The sequence below is a fragment of the Molothrus aeneus genome, chromosome 7 (assembly GCF_037042795.1).
Source record: "Molothrus aeneus isolate 106 chromosome 7, BPBGC_Maene_1.0, whole genome shotgun sequence".
NCBI classification, from domain to species: Eukaryota; Metazoa; Chordata; class Aves; order Passeriformes; family Icteridae; genus Molothrus; species Molothrus aeneus.
Window position 1 is genome coordinate 31,698,129 of NC_089652.1, and position 14,939 is coordinate 31,713,067.

At 39.5% G+C, this 14,939-nt stretch overlaps 1 protein-coding gene across 1 annotated transcript in view; it reads right to left on the reverse strand.

Moving 5' to 3' along the window:
- The window catches only part of NCKAP5 (NCK associated protein 5), a 334,186-nt gene that overhangs the window by 125,997 nt on the left and 193,250 nt on the right, over positions 1-14,939 (reverse strand). The window contains exon 5 of the mRNA XM_066553937.1: positions 5,383-5,473. Within this exon, the coding sequence (XP_066410034.1) occupies positions 5,383-5,473 (91 nt within the window). The remainder of the gene's footprint in view (positions 1-5,382; positions 5,474-14,939) is intronic.

Below are 14,939 nucleotides of genomic sequence, written 5' to 3' on the forward strand. Positions count from 1 at the left end.
GTACAGGACATCCTTGTTTCCTTTCTCTTTAATTTGGTAGTTCTTTGTTTTGAGATGTAGCCAGCTTGGATGGGCATTGGAACAACCTGTCTAGTGGAAAGTTTGCCTGCCCATGGCAGGGGGGGTGGAATGAGATGATCTTTAAGGTCCCTTCCAACAAGAAATGTTGTGGCTACATGAGTCTGGGAAGGAAAGAACAGCCTGCTTTCTGAAAAACAGGCACACAAATGGCACATTTCACTTATGAGACTTTGCTGTGTTAAACAAAACTCCATTGCTGTGCTTCGTTATCACAAACAAGCAAAAAAGGGAAAACTTTTTGCAACAAAACTGAAATTTTGAACAATGCCTCAGGAGCACAATCACCCTCTTTTGGGGGTAGAGAATCCAACCTCATTTTGGTTAAATATTTACCAAAATCTTTGCATAATGGTGCAAATCTACAAAAAGCCATAAGGTATTAAATTGTTGCTGAGCTTGCCCTGGATTTCTCTGCATGGAAAAGCAGTCTAACAGCAAATGCTTGTGTCCTTGACATCCCAGGATTTCCAGTGGAGCTCCCAAGAGTGAGGATGGCTCCTCTCTGCCCTTCTCTGGGAGACACAAATGTGCTAATATTTGCCTAGTAATGTACTCCCTAGCAGATTAGGAGGCTTGGCTCATGCAGTCCCCTGTGGGCACTTCCACTCCAGAGACAGATGTTTAAGGATATACATCCTCTTTCTGCAATAGAAGTTAGCATTAAAAATCCTACATGGATTTCAGCTAGGGAATTCAACTAGTGCCTTTTTTTCAATACATGGCCGTGCCCCCATCTATAAAATGTTACATACCAATGGCCTGAGCAATAAGCTTGTATAATTTTGTGTTAAGATAAAATTATATTGCCAATGGTTACAGTTTTTCCTCTCATGAAAGAGCTGTTGACACCAACGGCTGTGCAAATTAGAAGTGACAGCCACAACAACTGTTCCACATTGGAGTAACACAAAAGCATGCAGACAAAAAATGGGGTTGATGGTGGCAAGAATGCCACCTGAAGTGTGCCTGTATCACTTGTGTATGTTTTTACCTCCCCAATGTGACTGTACCATGTCTGTCCTGAGCTTTAGTGCTCACATTGGCAATTTCAGAATGATATTAAATCGTGAACTTATAACAAATTCTCTTCCTCATCTATTTCAATCACTGTAGATTGACATAAAGTCAAAATGAGTTAAAAACTCCAGGTCTTTGAGTGATCTGTAATCAGGTAAGACTCTACTTAGAGTATCCAGCGTTGTGATCAAACAGGAAAGTTTTTTGATATCCAAATCTCAAGGGCAAACTCAGGAAGGAAAGCCTGTGGGGTGCTTGGTTTAAAGTCTGGGGTTCAAGAACTGCACACAGTTATTTCTGGGGAATACATGAGCTCTTGGTTTGGCCCTTCATGATCTTATTTTTAGGTAGTGAATGTCTCTTGAAAACACCATAAAGCTAATGCATAGTAGAGTCTTTAAGTCAAATAAAATATAAAGTAAGAAATATGGTGGTTAAGGCTATTCAAATAACATGCACTCTTATCTACATTATGCAAGCATTCATTATAATTTTTCCCTTTTTTATAATGTAAAATTATAACAAAGGAGAATTTTATTTACAATCCTGCTTCTTAATTCATTTGCCCAAAAGAAATCACATAACTCATCTGTAAGTCCAGCAAATTAAAATCCCATAGGGCATCCAGCTCTATGGAAAGAGTTAGAATATTTTGCTTTAAGTAAGAATACTGGCAAGACCTAACAAAATATTGCAATAACACTGCATGCTTTAGGCTCCACCTTATTGTTATTATTCTAACATTATCACTATGCAACATTTAAAGTTCATTAGCAAGAATATTTATTCTGGAGTCAGGCATACTCGTATTATAATAATAACTCAATTTCATACATCCCAGAACAATAATTATATTTGTTAAAAAAAAACCCTATATAGACAATGTTCAGTAGATCAAAAGCATTTATTGTGCAGAGTTATCTTTGATGATATTCAGATATTTACTCCAACAAACTTCACACACTAAAACTAAGTCACCACCGTGTCAAAGAATATGGGATATATATTGGTAAGTCACACTGGAAATCACCTAATTTATCCCCATTTGTTATGAAACACAGAGTTTTGAATCTGCACTAAAATCCCTTACTCTACTGAACCAACTGATCATACAGTTTTGATGATATCACACTGATCACAGAGAAAATGTGAGGTTCAGGATGTGTTCCATAAGGTAACTGATTGTGGAGGATGGCTTTCAGAACAATGTCAGTAGTTATACATTCAATAAAGTTGCTGTATGCATATGAATATAACATACAAAATTTCATTTAAACTTCCTTCACAAATACAGGTTGATAATACAGTTATCATGATCATGTTCCCAAAAACCTGAATACATCAGTGCTTTTAAGGAACATTACCTGGGTTTTAAATTTGGTGTTTTTAAGGAATATTACCTGGGTTTTACATTGCAGGTTCTATTCCTATTTGTGAATTATGGTCATAAATATATCAAAAACCTGCCTGAGTACATGTATTCATTTGTATTTAGAGGAATACAAATGAAATGTCTTTGTTGCAATATTGATGTATCTTGCTGAATTTGGACACAGCACTTATTTAAGATTCATCATCTGTTTAAACGGTATGTTTGTCCATGATTTCCACACAGCTGGTTTCAATAACATATTAACAATTCATAGAAAGCTTCATTAATATATTTCTCAATATTAAAATGCTTTCTGAACATTTCAGACCAGGGATTCTTTGCCAAGTACCTGTTTGGAGGAGCCTTTCAGGTACGAGCTGTGGCTGTGACTGGGTGCCTTGGTCACTGCCCAACTTTCACTGTGTGACTGTAACAAGCACACACCCAGTGACCCCATCTCTAACCTACATTCCAGGGCATGGCAATGCAGCCATTCCTTGAAATTCCTAGAAAAAAAAGCCATTTGTTCACATTTTCCATAAAAGTGAACAAAAGGGATCTGAGGACGGATGACTCAAAAAGACATTCAGTAAAAAAACCCCACAACATTCACAACACAACAATGTTCAGTGTTTCTGACCTGTTTTACCAGCCACAGACTGGTGTATGATGCAGCAGCCTAGCTATTCCTCCAGGAGAGGAAAACACTTTGCTTCTGAGTCATGGATTAGGAGAGGAAATTCATAAGCAAGGAAGATTGCATACCAGCAATATTCAAGGAATGAAAATGGCTAAAAAACAAGCTGAGAGATATCATGAGTGAAAATGTTCCCAGGAACAAGAAGAGGACAGGAAGGGAAGGAAGGTGTTATGCACTAAAATAGCCCCAGAGACACAGGAATATGGGTGTTTTAAGGCCCTGGGACAGAAACAGCTTCACTCTGAAAGAAAGAAAAGCTCCAGTTTGAGGAATTTGCCCAAAGTATCAACCACCAAATTCAAACAAAACCTTGAGTCCTGAAAGAAGGGAACAAAAGGGGTCCATTTGCTAAGTAGAGGGGGCTGTTTGCTAAAGCTGAAGGAAAATGAAGAAATGTTCTTGCATCTGGGCACAACTTCCTTGTTCTTTTGCTGATCAGAAAATAAACCTTGTGTGATTTTACACAAAGCACACCACAGTGCCCACTCCTGCCTGGCTGGAGACAATGAATATCTATATCAGTGAGGCCCAGAATGAGAAGAAAACCCAAGACCATACTCAAATTCTCTTTTTTTTTTTTCCAAAAAATTAAGAACTAAATAAAGATAGTGAAAAAAACTATACAGAAATATACAAGCAGTGAAATTGGAATGACTGGCTTATCTCCCCTCTAGGAAAGCAGCACACAAAATCTCCAATTTCGAAGACCACATAGCTAATTTTTTTCCAGTTTAGTGCCCAAAAGAAAAATAAAGAACCCCCAAACCCTCAGTTCTATGAAACAAAACTGCAGCAATTTTTTTGCTTTTCTTCTTGACAGTTCAAAAACAAAACCCCAAGAAGCTGAAGCCTAATTGTGGTGCCACCTTACTGGGGTTTCCACAGTAAGACCAGCACAGAGAAAAGCAGATAATAAAATCATCCCAGATGTCTGTTATAATAGAGAGGGGCAGACAAGTAATCCACCTTGAGGAGAGACTGATACCAAGCCCACTTCAGAACAACCCCTGTGTGGTGACAGGAGTGAGCAGGATGTATGGACTTAAAGCCATAAAGAAATAACAGAAGGGAACTGAGTTTCAATTTTGCACCCCAAAAAGATAGTGCATAAAATAGAGATGCCTTTGTCAACAGTTTCTAAAAGAACTATGTTCTATTATAACTTCAACAAAACAATTTAATTTGTCCTGAAATTAAATTTTACAGGCTATCATTTTAACAAGAAAATTTGATTATATTGAAGGTTAAACTAAAAGATTCCTTTCTCTTCAACCCAAGCTTAAAATGAAAATGTAATTACAGTGATAGATACTCTTTAATATACATTTTTGTTTAGCTATACTGCTGTATTTTTGATCCATCAGCTGTAAGAATGAACTAATATAACTCAAAATTTTGAAAAGTGTTTTATCTGATGGATCACTACCTGGTATAGACTTTAATATATTATTTCAGTATTTTATAAGAATGCTTATTCTGTTTAAAAAGACACAGCACAGGACTGAATTCATTAAGTCAAAGTGATATTTTTAAGAATTCATGTGCCTGATATTTGATTAACTGAGATGTATCTCACTCCTGTTTCCAGACTCTTAAATTAAAAGGTTTTCCACCATCTTAGGTTCACTGTTTCCAGAATGCAACAGTCTGTTAGGAAAATGTAAAACTCTTCTGCCTCATAAACAGACCTGGCTCCCTTTGAAAAACCTCTGAAATCTTTCTCTCCTAAACTCTGTCCTGAGACACTCTCTCTACCCCTGGTGAGGGTGATAAAATGCACCTGCCACAAGCAGGGATATGAAACTGTGAAGCTTGATAGGGATCCCCACACCCAATAAGAACATGAGTGGTAAAATTATCCATCACAATCTGAAGGTCAAGTTGTCAAAAACACCTATGTTTACTAGAGACACTGGAACATATGAGTTAAAATATTAAGTGCTTTAATAAAGGTTTCAAAACTAGTTTCTTTGTCCTCTGTGAACTATGAGGAGTAACAGCAGCAGATAAAACAAGGACAATAAAAGTGAAAAACATTCAACTCTGCTGAGAGAACACCTGGGAAAATGTAGGTTGAACCAGCTACCACTTACAAGTGTTCATAATTAATAATCAAATAGAGGAAACTATGCCAGATATTTGTTTCAGTAGTGGGATTTTTGTTTTAAAGAACTTTTCTATCAGAAGAAAACAGGTAATAAGTCACTAATACCTGATATACCTTCATGATATTGACAGTTCCTTCTCCATGCTGGCCTGGGGATCCTTGGCTCTGCAGCAGATTTCTCACCGTCTCCTCCATTCTAGAGAATAAAAATATTTATAAAAGTCAGCTGCATGGAAAAAATATAAGAGTTGCATTCAGTGTTTTTGTTCTTTACAAGAGCCTAATGCATCCATGGCTACCATGAAATTAATATTTAAAGACAATCCTAGCCTTATAATGTTCTCATGCTCCATGTTATGAATAACACATTAAGGGCACTCTTTTATCTTTTGAATATGCACAGTAATTAGTTGTGTTGTTTAAATCCTACCCAAGCTCTTTCACTAAACTAAACCCAAATGTGTGCAAAAGACATCACCTTGTTAACAGTGCAAACGCCACGATGAGATTATTGCCATTTAGGAGCAGTCAGGTTAAAAGCCCCCACAGACAGCTGTGTTCTGAGCCCACAGTGGGGTCTGTGCAGCTCAGACAGGCTGTCCATGGCATCTCTGCTATGGGGCAGCTCTGCCACTGCCTTGGTTCATGGGGGCACAGCAGCTGAACACCTGCACCTTCTCTGCCCTTTCAAACAGGTGCCAAAACCAGGGCAGGCTCCACTCTGGTACCACCACCTCAGGACAGTGCAATCAACTTCAGCTCCAGCAGTTAAAGGAGGAAGGTTTGCACTTCTGTTTTAGAGGTTGTTAACAGGCACCATCAAAAGTCATCTTTGATCTACACACATTCATCAAGAAAGTTAAACTGATGGTAACACCAACCCTGATGAATGGAGCCTGCTCATAAGGAATTCTGCTCCTTCCCACAATAGGAAAAAGGGAAGACACCTATGAAACACGGCCCCATTCAAGGTGGGTCAGAAATTAAATCCCATGGGCTTAGATGTAACCAAGGCTGATCACAAATAGCAGGGCTGGGAGTAGGGCTGGTTTCAGCTATGGGTAAAAGGAGGAAAAGGATCAAAATCAGAGGAGCAGTGATGGACACAAGAAGGAAACTGGGTTTCACAACTAAAAATGGCGAAAATTCCAGCCAAAGATCCTCACACTTCTCCCCACTCCCCATGTCCCACACAGATTCTCACCCCAGTACAGCCTCTCCTTCAGCTGTGTTGTAACAGTTTTTCTCTCTCCCTTTCAGATTTTCTGTTTTCCTTTCAAGCAGTCTCAGTCCCTCGAGATAGTTGGAAAAACAGCCCAGATGGAATAGGGGCTGGAGAAGGGAAAACTGCTGTGGCACAGGCATAAAGGTGATGCAAAGGCAGGAGAGAGAAATACCTTAGCTCATACTGCCAGATACACTGTATATTAAAACAGTGACCTTGAAGAAGGTGCCAGTATTCCTGGGCATATCAGACCAGCAACTGCCTGCTGTTGTTTATTTCTACTGTGTTTAGAGAAACATGACTTTTTTTTTGCAGTATTCTTTCCAAATGAAACTGAGCAGAAGAATTATTCACAGCATATCTTTATATTTGTTTATTTCTAAGGTAACAATCCAGCGAGACAGAAAATATTCGCTAACTGCTCTGGCCAAAGGCCAACAGCATTATCTCTTATATGAGCCTCATGGTCTTTCTGTTCTTTCAATCTTACCAGAATGAATGGCATTGGCTAATTAAGCAACAATGTGATGTTATTCCAGGTTTTCTCCTTCCAAGTCAGCCCACTACGCTACTTTTCAAGAAGCTGACACTGGGTGCTCATTCTACTCAGATGAACACTGACATTCTACTTATTCCTGTGATGTTTTTTTGTCATTGATGTGCAGACTTCTACACTGCCAGAATGCCCACAGAATAGTTTGACCATCTGTTGACCAAATGTGCATAAAATCAAGCCAGCTCTAATCTCTAGTGCAGACAGTGGTGCAGTTTTTCAGTTGCAGATTGGAACCATTTCTGCTCAGAGGCTGACCTTAATCAGATGCCTTTTACATGAAAGAACAAATCATTTTGGTTCACACCATAAATTCCTGTGCAGTCCTCACAGAAAGATTTCATTTCCTAACATGCCCACCATTTCAATTTTAAATTAATGGTGTAATAGCATTCTTAATTATTGTGTTTATCTATGCAAATGCAGTTCCAGTGCTAGTCCTCCACAACATTCTTCCAAATTAATAAACAAACAAAAATGGGAGAAAGAATAGATTCAACCAGCACTAAATCACGGTTTTTCAATTTAGAACTAAGAGTATTAATGAAAATAAAGTCCAGTTGCATATTACTATGATCGCTTAAACCAGCTCAGGAAAATTATGAATTCTTTATAAATTCAATAGGTCTTTTAATCTTCAGTCAAACTCAGATAATCTATTTTAGACCACAGGCCTGCCTTGTTGAACAGCCTTACAGGGACAGTTTCTTGTGGCAATCACAAATAACTCCCATCAGCACTCAGATTTCTAAGCAATAGGGTAATTTTTGCAACATGAGCAAGAGCTCAGTTAAAGACAATTGAAACTTCTGTGGTTTTGTTGTTTGCAGCTACTATAAAAGTCTGTAAGAGCTGACAGCTATTAAGCTGAATCACAGACATTACAGACTGTGATGTGTGGTCACATCACCATCAAACCAGCCCTGGGAGGATATTACCAGCTTTGGGTAGCCATGGAATATCTGAAAAAGAATTAACAACTAGGAGAAAACAAGGAGGTGAATTATGTTTATGTTTGCAGTCAAATTCACTGCAAAGCTCTGATGGCCAGTGCTCTTGCAGTTTGTGAGCTGCTGCTTCACTCACATCCCAGCTGTCCATTTTTAGGACCAAATATGGTACAGGAGAATAATCAAGACTTGTTTCTTATGAATGAGAGTTTTTGATGCATGAATTAATGGCACCTTAATTGAAAAGCTATTGTTACCTTATGATCTATAAAACTCTCCTCAGTGACAACACATACCAGAGCAATTTACTACAAATCCTATTTACAGAATGCAAAAATAATGGAGCCTCTATAAATTCAGCTTGGGATCCCATGTTTTGCTCCCTGAACAAGGCCACCAAAGGGGATGAAAATTTTGGAAGTGAAGCCAAAAAATTATGAGCTTCATGAAAGGCTGTTTCTACACATTGACCTATATTTTTTCTCCTTCTGGTAACCACAAAAGGTTATCTGCTCTTGGTTTTGATTCTAATATCTCAGCTGGACCCAATCCAACATCCAGCACTTCCAGATTATTTTTAGGATAGTTATCCCCACATGTGTATTCTGCCTTCTTGCTGGACTGCTTTGCCAAGGATTCTCTGTATCTTATGTAACTAGCAAGCTGTTAAAATCTGAAAAAATCAGCCTCTAAAGCTCATCACTTCTGAGTCTAAATTCTTCAAGCACTATTTAAGAACATTTATTTTCCCCTTTCTTTAGTACTTTATTTACTGTCTAGTCACCTGAAGCATCTTGCATAGCGCCATTAAATTTTCTGTTACACCTGTCATTTGAATTGTCATTTTCTTAAAACTCAAGTGTTCCTTTCAACTTCTATTTTTTAATAAATCTATGGGGGGTTTTTGGGGGGGAAAGTAAATGAAAACCATGTTCAACACGAGCTCCTTAAGTTTCCTGACAAAATGCCAGTTTAGTGTAGGGGAACAGATCCCTACCAGTCCTAACCTAAAGATAAATATCTCAAAGCACAAAACAGAAGAAGAAATGAGGCATTCAGAAACCAGAATCTGTTCTTGAAATATAAGAATTTAAGTAACATAAAATATTAATGCTACTGTGGAAAGCACTGTCAAGATTCCATGAGGAAGATATTTACAATTACAACCACAAGTGTTCGGGAGTGGCTTATCCAGAGAGGATTCCACAAAAGGGATTGCTCTGAAGCTGTTGAAATGACAGTGTGTGCCACAAGAAGAGACTAAACAAGAGACTTGCTAAACCTCTGAGACAGAGGGTTTAAGCAGCCAGGTATGACTTACACAAGAGAATCAGTGGAAAAAAGTAAACTGTGAAAGAAAACTACATCAACCTAAGGCAGATGATTGAAAAACAAGTTGTATTTAATGGTTACAAATACATTTAGGCTGGAATTAAGATGTTTTTAATAATTTAAAAAGTGAGACTCTGAACTAGCCTGCTAGGTAGAGTAACAGGATGAGAAATACAAACAGTTTTAAGCCACAATTGATTCATTTATGAAATTAATTACACATTGTGTGAAGAACTTGAATTTATGATCCACAGGTTCTTGCTGCTATTCCTCCTGACCCAAAATCACTCCTACACTCAAATATGCAATTTGTCCTGTGCTGTTGAGGGAATATCAGGAAATTAATCCAATTGCAATGGACAGTAATTTTTTTTTCCCCAAGTGTGTTTCTGGGTAATGTGGAGACAGGAAACATCGTTCCCTGCCCAGGGAGCAGCACACAGATGCTCATGTGTCCAAGGCTGCTGTATTTTTGCTGGAGACTTGCTTTTAATGTTTCTCAATGGTGCGGTTCTGACAGCTCTGCTGCCTCCCTCTCCTGCCTGGCCCTGCTGGTACCACTCCCTGCAAGAGCCAGAGCACAGCATCAGCCAGGCCAGGCTGGACAGACCTTGCTGAGGTTGATGCATCAGTACTGAGCAATTAAATTCCTAAATTCCCTACCAGTTTTCTCAGGACCATCACTTGCACAGGCAGGCATGTCCTTTGTGCCATCCCACAGCAATGTCATGGTCAGAAATCCTGCTTTGTGCCTCTGCCATAAATAAACCCTCTCCCCAACCCACACTCTGCTCAGCCTTGTCCCCCAGTGCAGCTCTCCCTCCAAGGGACAGGCAGCACAGAGCTGTTCAGCACTAGAAGGTTGATGACAGATTCAACCCCTTCCTCCTTGACCTATTTCCTTCCAGATTTCCACAGGCTGGCAGCTGCTTTTTGCTAGGTGCTATCACCTTCCACCCTCATCATCCTCAAGCTGATGGGACATTACTTGGTGGCTATTTCAAATGTATGTCACAAGAATTCCTTCAGCTTGATTCTGATTTAGTGTTACAGAGATGTATCCAAGGGTTTCTACAGAATCCCACTGCAGCTGCTGAGCTTTATATTTCAGCTTTTTCTTTCTCATGTCATGCAAGGGGCAGGATAATTTTTTAGTCTTAGAGAAAAATATCAATAACAGATCTTTCTCATCTTCAGCTTGTTACTTCAGTGTAGTTAAAATCCTCAGGAGGATATTTTTTCCAGCTCTTATCTGTGAAAGAGTGAAGCTTCCTGTCTCTCTCCTATTTAAGTCTCCCAACTTCTCTTTTTAGTAATAGATTTCCTGGAGATGTGGTCTGGGTTTTAGCTCCTTGAGCTGTCTCAGCCCTTTTTACCACCTGACCACAGACAAAGGAACAGATTCCTGTGTGGTTTCTCAGCTCTTTTAGCTCCTGTTCACCTGTGAACCAGATGGTATTTTCACCAGCTGGACTTTTGGTTGTCTCTTTGGAGACTGCATTCTGTCTGGCACTCTGACAGAACTCTGTGCCTCTGTCCAAGCTTCCCAGCTCCCTCTACAATCTCATAATCCAACCAAACAAAGAGCTTCTCTCAGATCCCAGACAAATCTGTTTCCCTACTTGTTAGTAATTTTGAACTTCAGGTTTGGGTTTACCTGCATCTCACTTCCCTCACCACTCCATTCAAGGCTTTGCAATGGACCAGGTTAAACAGGGAAAATATCAAAGTGGCTTTACAAGATGTAACAGAAGAAAAAAAAGCTCATCACCAGCAGTTCCTGTTCACTACATCCTTGCAGGAGTGCCTCTTCCTCTACCTGGTTTCAATTAAATTAGTGGCTGTGTGCTCTGTCTCCAGGGATTCCTATTAAGAGCAGACATGGCTGTCTGCTCTCCTCAGCCCTGCAGGCTCCTCTTCAGACTGTGCAGGGTCCTGCAGCCACCCCAAGAGCCCCATGTGTGAGCCATGGTGGTCCCCAGGATGAGCCACCCCCGTGGTGGTCCCCAGCTCTGCTGTCCCCTGTGCCCCTCCTGCCAGCTGTGAGCCCATGGCTTCAAGGGCTGGGGCCAGGAGACAAACACAAATGTCTACAAAGAATTTAGATATTGGAAATGGATTAAAAAGAGAGAGAGAAGAGCAAATGGGCATGTGATAAACTTAAAATGAGAACTGACAGATGGGAAATGCTGGGGCTTTAAACCCAAGGGGTTTTCAGCTCTGCTTAGGATACAGCACTGGTACAAGCCTGATAGCAGTGAGCTGGGCAAAGCAGAATGCTCAATATCCCCATTTAATATTTCAGTTGGAAAATAAAGTAATAACATCCTTCATAACAGCAGCAGAAAGATGCACACGTAATGTATAATTTATATTTATTCTTTCTGTTCATCAGCACAGGTGCTTATCAATCCAGAAATATCCAGGCAAATCCTTCCCCTGCAGCACCATCTCCACCCTTTCCCCACCACAGCCCTGTGGCATTTCCAAACTGCACAAGCCATGCAGCTTTCACATATTCATACAAACCCCTCTTTCCAAAGCACTCAAAGCATATCTGACCTGTTGCCCAAAGGGCACTCTGAGGATGAGGAGCATCTCCAGTATCTTGTGCATGATGAAGGCAATGACTGCAAAGCCCTGCTGGGGTGAAACAGGCCTTGAGCTCCAGTCACACAAGTAGAGGAGGATCCTATACTCAATCAGAGAATCCTCTACTCAATTGAGACAACCCAGTCAGGTTTTCTGTCCCCTAGACCATGCCATCACTCCAAATTGCACAGAACTGAAAAACCTGAACACAACTTTTACTGTGTTTAACCACTGGCCATTGATCACAGTGGAAATTTTCAAGGTATCCTTAAAATAACAGGAATGTTTTGAGCACCAGATAAGTAGGTTAGGATTTTGAAAGACCTCAGCATTGGCACATCACTGCTCCCACACAAGTCTGAATTCTGTTATCACGAATGACATTTCTCTGAAACTGCTCTAACTACCATTTGAGCCAGGAAATGTTGGAAGTGTTTCCATTGTCTCTCTCAGTCATATGGATTTCACTCATCAAACTTCTATCTACAGCAAAAAGCTTCTGAACAGCAATAGAAATCAGTGGTAATGTTTATTTCTGTGTTGACAGATAGACAAATGCCATATGGACTGCATGGGTGTCTTCCATCACCATCCCTGTGTATGATTTTGGAAGTTACAGGCATGGAAGAACAAAATTCAGCCCAAGACTAAGCCTTGCAGAAAAACTGCTCAGCAGCAATTGAAAGGATTTTTCAACTGCAAGGACTGTCCCTCCTACAGGTCCCCAGTAGCATATCTGGGACCTTAGGACAGAAGATATTTTCATTAACTATAAGTGGATAGAACCAGGCACACAGAGAAAGTTAATTATTGTGTCATCTTAAACATATGTTCATAAGTTCAAACTATATTCATGCTGGAGGCACCAGAAATAGTCACAACTAAAAGCTTCAGAAAAAATTACAGGCAACTATACAAACAGACTGCAAATATTTCCAATTTCAAATAATGGTAGGGGTTTACTTTTTTCTTTTTTTCTACACTTTAAACAAGTGTTTGTTTTTCTATATTTGCAAATGTTTAGCTGGATGGAAAGATATACTACCAGTTCCTCCAAATACTCATATTTCATTTTGCATACTGGTGCAGACCAACCACTACTTACAGAATTGTACAGCCACTCAAAATTAAAAAGCTCTTGTTCAATTCTGAGTCACAGCTTCGAGGTGGTACCAAGACCATCCTCACACAGCTGCAAAAATTTCTGCATTATGTCACAATGCTATTTGTGAATTTAAGGAATTTGAAAAACTAACTACCAATGGAGTCAATGGGACTCTAAAGAAAAAAAAAAGAGAAATTCAAGAAACCATTTCTAGTTTGAGTCAATAATCTAAATTTTACATCAAAAATCAAATTCACATGACAGTTCCAGCCCCTTCCTGACATTGTACAGCCAACTGCAAAGGCCCAAACTCCTGCACATGTAACTATACAAGACCCAGCTACAAGAGGAAACATCCCACTTTGAACATAGATTCCCCCAAAACAAATAATCTCTGATGTTCACAAAGAACATCAAGAAACAATGCTCTGGTTCCCAACCATGAGATTTGCTTAAAAGTACTTTTAAAGGGACAATAGGCAGTCTTAAAAAATATAAATTCTTTTCAATTTTTTGACTTCAGCCTTTCCAAATTTCAGCTCAAAAAGACTACAATAAAGAAAGTAAAAAATGGAGATTTTCTCATCAGCTGTGACTTCCTGAAAACCTCTAAATTAAAGATCTGCAAAGATGGATGAAATGTGTAGGAATACTCCAAATGATGTTTGCATTACAAATAATGATATGATATTTTAATTCCAAGGGGGATAATGTGCTGCTGTAAGTATATCTAACATTCGTCTTTCTTTGCTTTTCCTCAGCAGAGATCTTGCTTTGGATCTTCAGGTATATTCCAAACAGGGGGTATGAGGCACTTCTGGGCTGACCAGCTGAGATCAGGAGCAGCTGATGCTCTGGTGTCCCCTCTGTGTGACTGGGAACAGCTCACACAACAAACCCTCCACATTACACTCTCCAAATCACAAAGTTATGGAATGAAAAACATATAAATGAAATGCTTCCAACATGTTTTGCCTCAAAGTAGATCCAAACTGCCAGGACAGTGAATGCTCTTCTGAGCATAAGGAATGCCTTCATCCAGGTAGGTTTCCTGCAGCACTGCCTGGAACAACACAGATTCCTATTCCACGGGTGCCCAGCTCAAAGGGAGTTTATCCTCCTGCAGGACAGATGCACTAAGCAGCAATATAGATCTGCTATTAAAGAAACCTCAGATGTACAAATAATTACTCTTGCAGTCTAATGTTCAGGTGGTTAGAGAACACCCACAAGAGCAGGTCATGTCAGAGATGTCAGAACAAAAGCCTTGTGGCTTTAGATCTCCAAACCACAGCAGCAGAGCAAACCAGCCTAAACAAGTAATAGATGGTCAGAATAATGGTCTCCAAGGGCTTAATTACCTGTGTCATTAGGTGGTGGTAGCCTGTCTAAAATTATATTGACAGCTTTTCTACAACCAAGCAGTTGATAATGAGGCAATAAAAACACATGACAGTGCACACAGAAAAGTGCTGCAGCAGTGTCATAAACAGCAACATCAGCTTTGATACCAACAAACAAGAGCTGCACGAAACTAATTGTGAGCTGGTCACAAAAAAAATCAAAGATATGTATTTTGTCATTAATAACTTTTCATGTTCTCCCCTTCTGTATGTGTGCAAGCCTGTCAAAAGCAAAAGAAGATAAGAAGGGAAAAAGAATAATATCAAGATACAAATGAAATGCAAGAGGAAAAAAGGAACAGCTGTATTAAAAACAAACAAACAAAAAAAAGGTAGAGACAGTTTTATGCCTCCAAGTTAATTTCCATAAAGCACTCTACCATCTTTCCAAACAGTATTCTGTCATAGCCACTATCCATTGTATGATGTAACAAAAGAAGTACACAGCTTCAAAATGCCAAATTTGACCTATTGAAGCCCTTCTCTTTAAATTGGATTATCC